Here is a 12,408-nt window from a genome sequence, read left to right as displayed (position 1 = left end):
CATATTATCCAATTTCCTTTAATTTAACTCAGCGACCGTTAAAAGTTAAGGCTATGGAATTTTACGCAACCGTGAGAAACTCAAATAGATAGAAAAGTGCGTAGAATTCCCACTCTTTATCGATCGATTCTAAAGCTGTACGAAATTAGCCTAAAAAAGGAGCGATTAAATCGTCCAATTCGACGGGACTTTGGCGTAAGAAGGGAACGTGTATCTGTCCTTGTCGCGCAATATCGCGTTCCTCGTCTACGACCAGTGGAATATACCGTCATCTATCGGACTCGGTTAAAATCGCGAAAAAGTAACAGGAACATAGAACGTGCGAGAAGGTATCTCGCCTTCAGTTAGACAAGGAGCGCGCCACTGTGCGACAAGGACAGACTTATGCCGTGTGAGAGACAAGGAGCGCGCCTCCGTTATCCACCAACTTTCGTGTAATTTACAAACTTTCGTGCATAAAGAGCTTCGAACAGGATCCGAGGAAGCTTTCACAATTCCTTGGAGAGTAAATCAGTCACGCAAAAGTTAGATATTTCCAAAAAATCGCAGATACGTACCACGAGGCAACCACTGCATTTGTTAGGATAATCGTCGATAACTAATCGATTAAATGGAAACTCCGCTCCAGAGCTGTGTGCGAATCTCGTTAGAGGTTCGCGATTTGTCATACGATTCCCAAAGTTCGTTAATTTTACCCGGAAAAAGAGTAATTAACGAATATTCGTGAAATTAGAAGGAAATATACGTTTGTCCTTGTCGCACAATATAGCTCTCCTTGTCTGCGAACAAACTAGGACTGCCATCTCTCCCGGTACGCTCCAACTTCGTGTTCCAGCTTCATCACGCAGATGGCAGCACGTGGCTTGTCCGTAGACAAGAAGCGCGATGTCGCTTTGCTTGTCCGCGAACAAACTAGAATTGCCATCTATCCCGGCACGCTCCAACTTCGTGTTCCAGCTTCACCGCGCAGATGACAGCACGTGGCTTGTCCGTGGACAAGAAGCGCGATGTCGAACAAACTAGTATCGCCATCTATCCCGGCACACTCCAACTTCGTGTTCCAGCTTCACCGCGCAGATGGCAGCACGTGGCTTGTCCATAGACAAGGAGTGCGATATTGCGTGACAAAGACAGACATCTCCCACTAATCCGGCTAATGTTCGCTAATTGCTACCTATCCGAGAAATATTCGTGTACTTTTAAAGTCGTCGAATAATTAACGATCGTTCGACAGATTAGGAGATGTACCTCTGTACTTATCGCACAGTGGTGCGCTCCTTGTCTAACAGTATGCTCTTGTTACCTTCTCGCAGTTCCAACCAGATCCGATAAATGACAACCCTAGTCGTAAGCAAGGACCGCATTACTGTGGAACAAGGACAGACAAACGTCTCCTTCTAATCCATCGAATTTTGGATAATTATTCTTTTTTTGGGAGAAACTGGTGCAGTCCTGGAAGTAGGATAAAATGTAAACGCCGTGGAATATTCTCAAATAGTTTTGCGGTGGAGCAGAAACGTTGTGTTAGACAAGGAGCACGTTAGTGCGCGTGCGACAAAGATAACAGTAGCAGTTGGTTCCACCTTTTTCGTTCTAAATTACAATGATAATTATCTTGTAACTTGTACTTAATATCTATTTAAAAATGTATGATATATAATAAAAATGTGCAATATGTAATATATATAATAATAAAATAAATGTGTAATATTTATTTAAAGATATATTCATGAAGCAAAAAATACATATATCCAACGTTATTTGCGATATAAAATAAATAAAAAGAAGCCAACCAAGTGTTTAGCATTGCTTAACTTTAGCGATCGAACGGGAACGTTTAGAGTCTTCATTTTACAAAGTGCGTTAATTATACATGTATAGCTTAACCTATAACGGAGAAATAATACGTCCAATGTTTACGAGTTGTAATTTCTGTGTAAATGTTTGTCCCACCTTATGACTCTACTTTCTAACTTAAGATTTATCTAGCGTAATGCCTTCGTGTTAAATATTATTATCTATATTTGGTACTCGCATATCTGTTTAATTCTTTTGTTCTGATTTTAATTTTAGACGAAGGTCTGTTAAAATCTGCTTGGTATAAAAACGTTCTCGGTGTGTCTTGCCTTTTGCACCGTGCATACTAAATTTGAATACAGTAAAAAAACATCCCTTGATCTAATGTTTCTCTGATATGTTTTTCGTTTATGGCGAAATATTTCTACTTATTTATCGCTAGAGGGCAGTACTATTTTAAGGTTCGAGATTACGCTTGGGTACAATAAAATTGCCCGATACTGTCGTTTCCTCTTCCGCTTGGATCTACGAAAGGTTCGTTCGAATTTTATATTTTACTTTAATATCAATAATATCTAAATTAATCCTTGAAAATGAAGTTGTTTTTACAATTGCTCTGAATTCGATACCCTTTAACGATATGATTTATTATCATATGAACGAATCTTCTTGCTAAGAAACGAATATATATTTCAGAAGAAAAATGGTACAGCGACTAACCTACCGACGTCGATTGTCATACAATACAAAGAGTAACAGGAGACGCGTGTAAGTATCTGCTTTCTTTAAAATATAACTAGAATATTATTACATTAAATTATACATTAATTATTATATTATATTTACGGTGTAAAATGTTTCCGATAGAACTTTTAAAAATATAAACATTTGATCATTTAAGGTTATGTTTTGGTTTACTTTTACACGTGAAATTCACATGTCCCCTATTTAAAGTCACATAATTGTGTTTTCATCGAATATAAAATAACATTTTCCTTTAATTATATGCTACTTTAATCAATTCATTAAAAACAAAATATTTTACTACGCAACAAATAGATAGTATTTCACTATCGTATTGTGTCTAAGAAATAGTGACAGTATTATAAATTTACAGTGTGCGTACTCCTGGAGGAAAATTAGTATATCAATATCTTAAGAAACCCAAGAAGATTCCAAGATGTGGTCAATGCAAAGACAAATTGAGGGGTATTCAACCAGCCAGACCTATGGAAAGGTCACGAATGTGCAGACGAAAAAAGACTGTCAAACGTGTATATGGTGGTGTTCTTTGTCACAAATGCGTCAAAGAAAGGTATAATTTGATTTCCTTTATTTATGTGAGATAACTATTTAAAAAGTTTCATTATTCTTCTTGACCTTTGTTTGTAGAATCGTTCGTGCTTTCCTTATTGAAGAACAGAAGATTGTCATAAAGGTGATGAAAACACATGCATTTGCAAAATTGAAGAAAGCAGAAAAATAATCGTTTTCTTTTTAATAATTAAATAAAATATATTTAAAAGAACAATGTGGTCTTATAACCATAATAGTTACTTCACATCTGTGCTTTTTTCTTTTCTTTTGTTTACAATATATTGATACATGTACATTTATGTAGTTGTAAAACATTACAGTTTGAAGAATCTATCATCGATCGAGACTATCAACTGTCAATATCAAATGTTTTAAAATTCGTTGAAAATTTAAAGCATAAAAGTATACAATATATTGCCATTACTCGTTTCACCATTCGTCTACATATTACTTATACACAATCTTTTTCTTAATTACGAAATATACCCTGTTCTATTTTCTATTCTTACGATTAAAGATCTTTGGAAGAAAATAATTTGAATTTTATCATCAGTAAACGAAATGTAACCGATATAAAAGAAGTAAAACTGTGGAGTGTATGAGCAAGGAACTTGTTGAAAGACACACAGCAAATGAAGAAAGAAACCAGTTCCTCGTATATCGACTGAATCGGTTGTACCTATTTCCTCTTCGAAAAAGAGGCGAGGGCCTGGATTCTCGAAAATGATTTCGCGAAGGTAGTTCGGAACACTGACGAAGAGGAGCTTCCCAAAGATCATCCTTCCATGATGCTAAAAGCAGAGTGTAATCCCCTCTCCAATCGAGACCAATTCTTGCTTTGAATTTCAAAGTTGCAGGAGCTTCAAAACCCGTTCGGAACATGCAATTTTTTGACCATATACCCGCTTCGTTTCTTATACGTTTACGTTCTTTCGTAGTACCTTCGCAACTGGTCGATACCATATTGCTAAGAGGTATTAATAAACTTTCGAGAATTCGTAATTCTAATTCAGTCGTTCCAGAAGGTAAGGTGTTATCTTTCTGCATCTCAAAAGCGTTAACAGCGGATTCCTGTTTCTGAATCTTCATCTTTTGCCTTCGTTTTGATTCCAATATGTTCAATTCTTCTGTATCTTGGAACAAATGACGATAAACGTTCAACTTTAGATTTTTCTGAATTCTTTCCAAATCTTCCGTATTGAGTGTCTTTATGTTTGAATTTTTAACGTCTCGTCTTTGTCGAACAGCACGTTGAACATAAGTTCCAGCCGCGTTAATCGAATACAACGAATTGGAACACGCAGAATCACCATAATAATTCCAACGCGCGAACCACCTGCTATTATCGGAATAAATCCGAAAGAATCTCTTGGACCAAAATCCTCCATCGATGCTTTCACATCTAACGCTTAACCAAAGACCGCCGATCACTGCTGGAAGTGGTGGTGCTTGATGAAATAAAGGTGGACTGTACTCGGTGGCGCGATATACACTTCCACAAATCGGACAGTCAGTAGCCTGCAATATTGAAAACATTCTGATTAAAGTTATTATATAAATTGCGTTATCGATAAGTAAACTGTGGATATCTGTGTAAAATTCATATTTTTATAAATTCGATTAAAGGAACGGAAGCTAAGAACACAAGAGAACTGCTTTATGCCGTTCCTTGTCTATCGATAAAGCATACTTGCCGTATCGGCGCGTAGCAAGGATGTAGATTGCAAACGTTTCGGCTTTTGTTGCGTTTTCTGAGAACGGGCATTTCGAGCAAGTCCACCAAGTAATAGTTCAATCCTTTCACGCATCTTACTTTCACCGATCGCTTCACTCTTCGTAACAATATTAGGTCTTTTTATTTCAACTCGGAGTACATTTAATTCCGAGAAATCGATTTCGAAGGATTCCAAACAATTCATCGTATGCTGTTTTTTCGGTCGTAATAAACGACTTTGAAGAGAATTATAATTCAAATCGTACATATTTAAGTCTGTGGGTGATGATGAAAAATTCATGGATCGTTCGTAAATGAGCTGCGCTAGATAAGGACGCCACTTTGTTTCGGTACCGCCGCAACTTGCGTTCATGATACGTCCAAATTTATGAGCAACCTGATAATTTAATTTAAAGTATAAAAACTCTGTGTCACAATGATCTTGCATTCTGCAACATCGTAAGAACAGTTCATCTACCTACCTGTCTATTAAGTGGTATCAAGTAAACCGAATCCAATTGTACGCTAGTTTCCGTAGCACCAGGAATTGCGATAGATGGGGATAAAATTTTAACGGAACCGCGTGCTACGACAGTATACGTTGCGATGCTGCATGACTCTTCGTCGTAATGATATTGTAATAGAAGAAACGAGTCGTTCTTAAAAAAATTATATTTCCTTATGATATATTTTGGACCAGCTCGTATTTCACATCTGAAGAAACAATAATGGTAATTTGATGTCGAAAACATTCGTAATAAATTCAAGATGCAGCTAAGTTTATCCCTTTCTAGATGAATATTTTATGAAATAATGAATATAATAATATGAACTACAAAACGTTCAAATTCCAAATAATTAAATTTAATTTAATTTTTAAAATTAGATATACAGTTCCATTTGCAATAAAATGCTACGTTCTGACAGATCTCAATAATGTTAAAGAAATTACAATTAGATTATGGGTGTTAATGTGTTTATGAGGAATTTAAAAATATAGAAATGCACAAAACGTATATGATAAATTAAAATATACGAAATATTATAATATGCGCAACCATTTTAAAAGTTATCGTAATGCTAACTTTTTTATCCCATTAATTTCGAAAGGGCAAAAAGTATTATAGAAATATTTACTCGTGGGATATCCACGTCGAATGCAGTCTAGATGGTGTATTATCGGTAACAGCTGCTTTGTCATCAGAATCAATTTTTTTCATCATCATTTCGCAATTATCATCCTCCGTTTCGGATTCTAGAGAAACTGTATAATCGAACCCTAAGAATAAAGAGAACGTAAAGCAAAAGATGAAATGATTTCAAAGCTTTTAACGATCCTGACGAAGTTATAATCTCGTCACAAAGAAAAAGTGAAGGAGACGATAAAATTTTATGTTCTGCCGCATTTAAGTTTCCACACCCGTCTTTTTCTGTCTTTTCCATTTGTATTCCAATCGGATCGACAGTGAGATACGATGAACTTCGTGATGTTATGCAGCTGCCCAAGGTACGCGTATCAATCAGAAGTGGAAGAATGTTAAGTAAATTTTAAAAAAAGATCTCAATATAAGAGATGATCTCGTTATGATAAATGATAAAATTAATCGTTGAAATAACACGATCTATGAAATATGCTTCAATTAACTTACCTATAAACAGGCATAAAAAAGGAACAGTGATCAACGGTTGCATTCTTGATCACAGCGAAAGTTTACAGGATAAGATATTTTATTTATCAGCGAAAATAAATTTTGCTGAGATGGAAATTTTTTTACACCAACCTAGACAAAAATATGAATAAATTATACTCTTATTTTAAAAATTATACTGATCTACTAAAAAGTTACTTTGTTATCTTAAAACTCCTTCTGAATGATCTGGGCAAACTCAAGTATTGTTCAAGTCACCCTCAATATATATAGCTTTATCCCTTCCCGACCTTCTTCGTCCAACTGAGTAGTGGACATAAGTGGTAGATGTATCTACTATCTACAATGTTAAGCATTTAATTTGCATTTACCTTTTGAAAGAAAAATTGAATTTAAATTGGTCGAGTTTAATTCGAGTGGCACTGATAAGATTCTTAATTATCAAATATTTCTCTGCCTATGATAGTATTTAAAAAAAAAAAAAGATTTCTCTGTAGTATATTTATCCTTTTCTATATCCAGTTTTCAAAATAATATTAACGATAGTTGATAATTAGTCACGCTGATTAAACTTTATTTAAAAAAGATAGGATTTAATAAAATTCCAATGTATCTTGCAAATATGTTTTAGGAATCTTCTACCTAATTACTTTATTGAAAGAATTAAAAACGATATAAGTAATTCATATGAATCATTATTTTTTAAATTAAGAACTGAACATAGTACGTGTTTCAGAATACGGGGGCGTTGTAGTTTGCTTGCTAGAGATGGCGGAACAAACTAACCTATTTGGATTTCACAACTTATTTTTATAATAACAATTGAATTCTATTATTTTATCATTCAATGTGGACCGAATGAAAATATTTTAATATAAAATTAAAAATTGAGATTATTGAAAAATATATTCAGTGTCATTAATGAAGATGTCGAAACATCAAAACCAAACGTTGATTACAAGTGAAATGTGTGCCATTTCGTTTTGAGCCTTCGAGCACGTGATCAAAAAAATATTGTTTTAATACGTTCGAGATGGCAAAACTTTTCTCATATTATACGCTATGTCCGCTTATCGATCAACAAAATTTGTTAGGTGTTGAAAGAGATTCAGAAAGCGGATGTGCAATCGTAACATTAGGGAGAAATATTGTAATCCGATATAAGGTAAATTATTATATTAATAACATTTGTTTATATTACAATCAATGTTTTCTGTTATCTATAAGTGATATAGTGCGTTTTACAGCTACAGGATTTAAAACAATTGAGTAGTTGGACCAGTAAAGATCGATTAACGACGCAAGTTATTTATGATGAAACTACATGTCAGTATGCTGCGGTATTTAACGAAAAAAAAATACGTCTTTGGACTGCCGAAGAAACAGATTTAAATAGCATCAAAGGCTTTAAATTTCAGTCTGCTTTGCATACCATTCTTACATGTGAAGACTGTCCACCTGTATTGGTACGCAAGGACGGAGCTAGTGCTTCACTAGAAACAGCTATACGAAACAGAAAATCTTGGTCCAAAGAAGGGTTATTAAACGTCAATGAAAAAATTTTAGATTGTTATTTGATCCGTACTGGTGATAAAATAAGTTTGTGTATGTTAACTGAAATTGAAGGAACTTACAACTGTGTTATAGTTAAACTTAACAATGATACCTATTCTGAAGAAACAAATTGTGTCAAAAGATTGGAATTGAAGCGAAGGTCAGAAGAGTTAGTTGGTCATGCAGTATTGCAAGCTAAAAATAAAGCTTGTCTTCTAACATTGTGTAAGTGTAAATGTTGTTTTTAGATCTTTAATCCCTTTTAAAATTATGCATATTTTATATTCATTTTCTGCTTTCAGGGTCGCATGGTAGATTGTATAGTCACCCTTTAATTGAAACAAACAACGAAGCTGCTTTAAGTACATTAATTGGTATTATCAATAATATTAATACCAAACATCCAGTAGTTATGACATCTCTAAATGAGGCAACTGTGGCAGTTTATGGGGCTGATGTTTCTGAAGAGGGGGCTGTGTTAATGATTTATAATGTACAATTTAAACTAATACAAGCTGCTCAAAAACTAAAATTGTATACAAAAGATGCAAAGTTGTGGAAAATCGAGGACAAATTGTTGCTTGCTGCTAATAGACATTTAGCAATTGCTCCTTATCATCTTGCTCCTCAAAAAATAGCAACTTTGCTTGGATCATCTTTGCATTTCAGAAACGATGATGAGAATACAGATAATAATGAGATTGTTGTAATACAAGAATCAACAGTAGCACAATGGGAAAAGAACGGATCAACTATTATTAAACAACCAATGCAAAAGCTTCCAAAAAAGCTTTCTAAACAAATATCGTCTTATATACATGAAGGATTAAGCGATGCCGCGATACAAGAAATATTGATCCCGGAGTTAATCGAGTCGAAAAATGTTGAAGCAATTATATGGTGTTTGAATAATTTAAAAGATTTACCAGAAAAGTTACTAATAGACCTCTTAATATTTTCGTTAAGAAATCCTGATGAAACGTTTTTACCTTTACAAAATGGTACAACCGACGATTTCTCAACTGTCAGAAACCGACATTCAAGGAATGATTTTCTTGATAGAATTTTTAGTCTCGCTTATTCCGACATTTCTTTGTCGTCTTATCTTAGGAGCGGTTTAAATTTTGACGAAATACTTCGATTATTGCAATATTTAATACAAAAATTGGACGCTCAAGATTTTTGTCATGATGTTATACAGCAACCAACCGACAAACAATTATATGAATGGTCTAGTCTTTTGTTAGAGTCTCATTATCAACATTACGTGTTATCACGAGACCCAGAAGTTTCAGTGCTACTTAATAAACTTAGTGATGTTTTAGACGACCATGTAAGTTCACACAAAATAGTGTAATTGCTTTAATAATTGTTCAATAAGTATTTTGTCTTCTTTGTTGATCTTCACTAATTCATTTTCAAAATTTCTTTGCAGTTAAAAGTATTCAAAGATATGGAAAATGTGAGGCCCATTATAAAAAGAACGATTAGTGGCAAGTCATCGAAATCATTACAAAAAAATCGTAACAAGTTTTATACGATAGAAGAAATAAAACTCTATTAAAATACAAAGTTTCTATTTATAATTTACGCGTACATATGCAAATATTTTTAACACTGATAAATTAATATTTTCTTTTATCATTATTGATATGTAAATGAAATTGTAAAATATTTTTATATATAAATATGTATATATAAATGACAAATTCAATAGCACATACACCGTTAAAGCATATAAAAAGTAAAACTGGAAATAAACAATTTTTATTTTTATTCATATCTACAGAGTTACAGTTACTGAAACAAAATGCACATGGATATTAAATATCTTGTGCCGATTGGGATTGGTAACTTCCATATATCTTAATCTCAATCTTCACAATGTTGGAAAGAACTGGTATCAATTTCGTGTCATTTGTGTCTTCGAACGAAAAGCTACTAAGTTTATTTTAATTCATCAAGATATGGTACAGTTTTCAAATTACCAAGGGCAGCTATGCATAATTTTCCTTTGACAAGTTTGTCAGCCACCTGGAAAATATTTATTGTTAATGTAACGAGTACAATTGAAGAATATGAAGAACATATTATAGCCTGCAAATAAAAATTATTATTAGTTATTGATATACGCACAGTTTTAACATCAGATGTGGAAACATTGTCAATGGCATTAGCTATTGATACGGGCGAGGAGACTTGCCCTTTAAGCAGAGCTTGTTGTTGCATACTTTCCAATAAACAAAGTGCATTATCAGCTGCATCCAAAACTTCAGTTTTTAATATATTTTTACCACGAGCAACCTCACTTTCAGATACTTTTAAAGATTTCAACCATTTGGCAGCTTCTTTTGTCAACTATAGTAACATGAAAATTAGTATTAAAGTAATATTTATTATAATTATAAAATTTTATACCACTTACAGATCCTACTACATTGGGTGTTGAACATAATACGACACCGAAAAGTCCTGAATCAGTATAGCTAGCATTAAAGGTTGATAAGCCAAATGGCTCTGATCCTGCAATACTCGAAAGTTGTTTCTGTAACGAACTTGAACTACATCCCCACTTAACTCTCGGTCCGCTACCGGATGCTCTTTGCAGTATTGCACATGCTAAAGCTTCTTTTTCATTTTTCAATGATACACCTTCTACAGCTATTGCTACACTAGTTAAACTTGATGCAGTTTCTCTACGAATTTCTCCAGCATAATATTTGGTTGGTTCATTTGCATTATCTGCTGATCCAACACTTAAATTTGATCCCAGAGCGCTAAGTTCTGCTAATGAAACACCAGTGCCAACAACTGCGCATCTAGGTGCAGTACACCAAGTATTGACAAAATGTAATAGCTTTAAATAAAAAATAAAATATACTTGAGCAATAAGGATATGTCATTATTTGTCGAAGTTATTTTATGATAATTGTACTTACACCTTCCGAATTAATTTTGCCTACTTGATGTTCTGGAGAAAATAGAGAATATCCAAGTCCACTACGATAAGCTGCTTTATGCAATAATTCAATTACCAAAGCTGCATCAGATAAAGAACCAAGTTCATATTTTAATCGAGGCAACTGATCCTGTACTTCCCATGGTTTAAAGATCTGCTTAGTAGCAGCACATTCTAGATACTGAAGAGTATCTACCCTATTGATAAAAAGGAAATGGCATATAGTAAAAAGTTTATTATAATGCTAATAACAAAGCAACATAAAAGAAACTTTACAGATTATCTCTAGTGATCTGCAATGTGTACGCTATACTTTCACGATCAAGAATGGTTATTAAATTTCCACCATGCTGTTGAATATTCCTTGTTATGGCAAAAGCACTTGAAACAGAGGTACCTAGTCCTGCAGCTATCCGCAAATGATGTGCTGTACCTTGTGTATCGTAAGTTTCATTTCTTGATCCAGCTCTATAGATTAAATACTCATATAACAAAAGAAATATTACAATTAAGATATATGAACAATTTGTTTAGATTTCAAATACCTGAAAACAATGGACACCTGTGCAATTGGAGAATTGTTATCATAAGCAGCAACAGTAACATTATTGTTTAAAACTTTAATTTCAGGAGTTGCTGCAGAAAAACTTGGTGAAGTTGCTGCAACTGCATAATGTCTGACCTAATACATAATAAAACTTGTTTTTAATCTTAATAAACAGTTACCTTTATGTTTTTAAATTTCTTTAATAGAAGATTTCAAAATTTTAGAAGAGTAAACCATTCTCAAAATGTACTTATAGTTAAAGAAGGCTGTTGTAAAAATGATCATTGAAAAGTTATAAGAGGGAAAAAAAATTGAAGTTTAATTACAGAAAGAAGATTTTAGTTTTTTTTTATAGTTTTAACTATTTAATATAGTTAATTAATAATTTGTTCTATGTAACCAATACGACAAAAATTGACATTCAGAACAGTATCAAGTCGTTTACATAACAGCTAAATGACTGATCTTTAATGAATAAGAAACGACGTCAATTGACAATTAATAAATAGAGAAAAGAGAATTATTATTACCGCAGGATTGCGTAGCAAAGAAGACCGCATAACTGAGCTAACCATTTTCTTCTTTCCAGAAAGCCTCTTTTTAAGAGGATAATATGAAATGGCACTGCTGAACTACAAGACTATAGATCGCAATCAGCATATACCAGCTTACATATAGTTTCGTCAAATGGGAACAACTCCTGTGATATCAACCGGTGTCGCTATGTTCAGCGAGCGCGGGATGCGCGTCAATTTAAATTATTTTAAATGAAAATACGATGATCAAATGAGGATAATAAATAATACTATAACTTTTCTTCTTTTCTACATAGTTATTCTTATTATGATAATAGATACAAGAAGGAAATATA

At 33.5% G+C, this 12,408-nt stretch overlaps 4 protein-coding genes across 4 annotated transcripts; 2 read left to right on the top strand and 2 right to left on the bottom strand.

Moving 5' to 3' along the window:
* The first annotated feature begins 2,320 nt into the window (after positions 1 to 2,320).
* On the top strand, positions 2,321 to 3,328 carry LOC139992680 (large ribosomal subunit protein eL34). Its single transcript, XM_072013794.1, has 3 exons — positions 2,321 to 2,565; positions 2,915 to 3,112; positions 3,190 to 3,328. The coding sequence occupies exons 1-3, from the start codon at positions 2,501 to 2,503 to the stop codon at positions 3,281 to 3,283; spliced, it is 357 nt and encodes a 118-aa protein (XP_071869895.1). The 5' UTR covers positions 2,321 to 2,500; the 3' UTR covers positions 3,284 to 3,328.
* A 5-nt stretch (positions 3,329 to 3,333) lies between these two features.
* LOC139992682 (protein APCDD1) lies at positions 3,334 to 6,908 on the bottom strand. The gene is made up of 5 exons (XM_072013796.1): positions 6,478 to 6,908; positions 5,966 to 6,107; positions 5,311 to 5,542; positions 4,809 to 5,225; positions 3,334 to 4,632 (listed from the first exon to the last, which is right to left on the bottom strand). The coding sequence occupies exons 1-5, from the start codon at positions 6,518 to 6,520 to the stop codon at positions 3,664 to 3,666; spliced, it is 1,803 nt and encodes a 600-aa protein (XP_071869897.1). The 5' UTR covers positions 6,521 to 6,908; the 3' UTR covers positions 3,334 to 3,663.
* A 320-nt stretch (positions 6,909 to 7,228) lies between these two features.
* Positions 7,229 to 9,813, top strand: LOC139992661 (nucleolar protein 11). Its single transcript, XM_072013755.1, has 4 exons — positions 7,229 to 7,642; positions 7,725 to 8,256; positions 8,334 to 9,364; positions 9,467 to 9,813. The coding sequence occupies exons 1-4, from the start codon at positions 7,511 to 7,513 to the stop codon at positions 9,593 to 9,595; spliced, it is 1,824 nt and encodes a 607-aa protein (XP_071869856.1). The 5' UTR covers positions 7,229 to 7,510; the 3' UTR covers positions 9,596 to 9,813.
* Positions 9,783 to 12,226, bottom strand: Uqcr-c2 (Ubiquinol-cytochrome c reductase core protein 2). Its single transcript, XM_072013758.1, has 7 exons — positions 12,068 to 12,226; positions 11,536 to 11,672; positions 11,267 to 11,458; positions 10,971 to 11,187; positions 10,457 to 10,888; positions 10,168 to 10,389; positions 9,783 to 10,065 (listed from the first exon to the last, which is right to left on the bottom strand). Exons 1-7 carry the CDS (start codon positions 12,110 to 12,112, stop codon positions 9,979 to 9,981), a joined length of 1,332 nt encoding a protein of 443 aa, XP_071869859.1. The 5' UTR covers positions 12,113 to 12,226; the 3' UTR covers positions 9,783 to 9,978.
* Between the last annotated feature and the right edge of the window lie 182 nt (positions 12,227 to 12,408).

This window comes from Bombus fervidus, chromosome 12, assembly GCF_041682495.2.
Source record: "Bombus fervidus isolate BK054 chromosome 12, iyBomFerv1, whole genome shotgun sequence".
Lineage (NCBI taxonomy): Eukaryota > Metazoa > Arthropoda > Insecta > Hymenoptera > Apidae > Bombus > Bombus fervidus.
The sequence above is the reverse complement of the archived record's forward strand: the minus strand, read 5'-3'. Positions and strand labels throughout refer to the sequence as shown.

Coding starts and splice junctions, on each gene's coding strand:
- LOC139992680 (XM_072013794.1), top strand. CDS start 2,501: ATGGTACAGCGACTAACCTACCGACGTCGATTGTCATACAATACAAAG. Junction 2,566..2,914: donor AAGAGTAACAGGAGACGCGT/GTAAGTATCTGC, acceptor ATAAATTTACAG/TGTGCGTACTCCTGGAGGAA. Junction 3,113..3,189: donor CACAAATGCGTCAAAGAAAG/GTATAATTTGAT, acceptor CTTTGTTTGTAG/AATCGTTCGTGCTTTCCTTA.
- LOC139992682 (XM_072013796.1), bottom strand. CDS start 6,520: ATGCAACCGTTGATCACTGTTCCTTTTTTATGCCTGTTTATAG. Junction 6,108..6,477: donor TTTTTTATGCCTGTTTATAG/GTAAGTTAATTG, acceptor CTTTATTCTTAG/GGTTCGATTATACAGTTTCT. Junction 5,543..5,965: donor TCGACGTGGATATCCCACGA/GTAAATATTTCT, acceptor TTGTTTCTTCAG/ATGTGAAATACGAGCTGGTC.
- LOC139992661 (XM_072013755.1), top strand. CDS start 7,511: ATGGCAAAACTTTTCTCATATTATACGCTATGTCCGCTTATCGATCAA. Junction 8,257..8,333: donor AGCTTGTCTTCTAACATTGT/GTAAGTGTAAAT, acceptor TTCTGCTTTCAG/GGTCGCATGGTAGATTGTAT. Junction 9,365..9,466: donor GTGATGTTTTAGACGACCAT/GTAAGTTCACAC, acceptor ATTTCTTTGCAG/TTAAAAGTATTCAAAGATAT.
- Uqcr-c2 (XM_072013758.1), bottom strand. CDS start 12,112: ATGGTTAGCTCAGTTATGCGGTCTTCTTTGCTACGCAATCCTGCG. Junction 11,673..12,067: donor CTTTGCTACGCAATCCTGCG/GTAATAATAATT, acceptor ATTATGTATTAG/GTCAGACATTATGCAGTTGC. Junction 10,889..10,970: donor GCAAAATTAATTCGGAAGGT/GTAAGTACAATT, acceptor TTTTATTTAAAG/CTATTACATTTTGTCAATAC.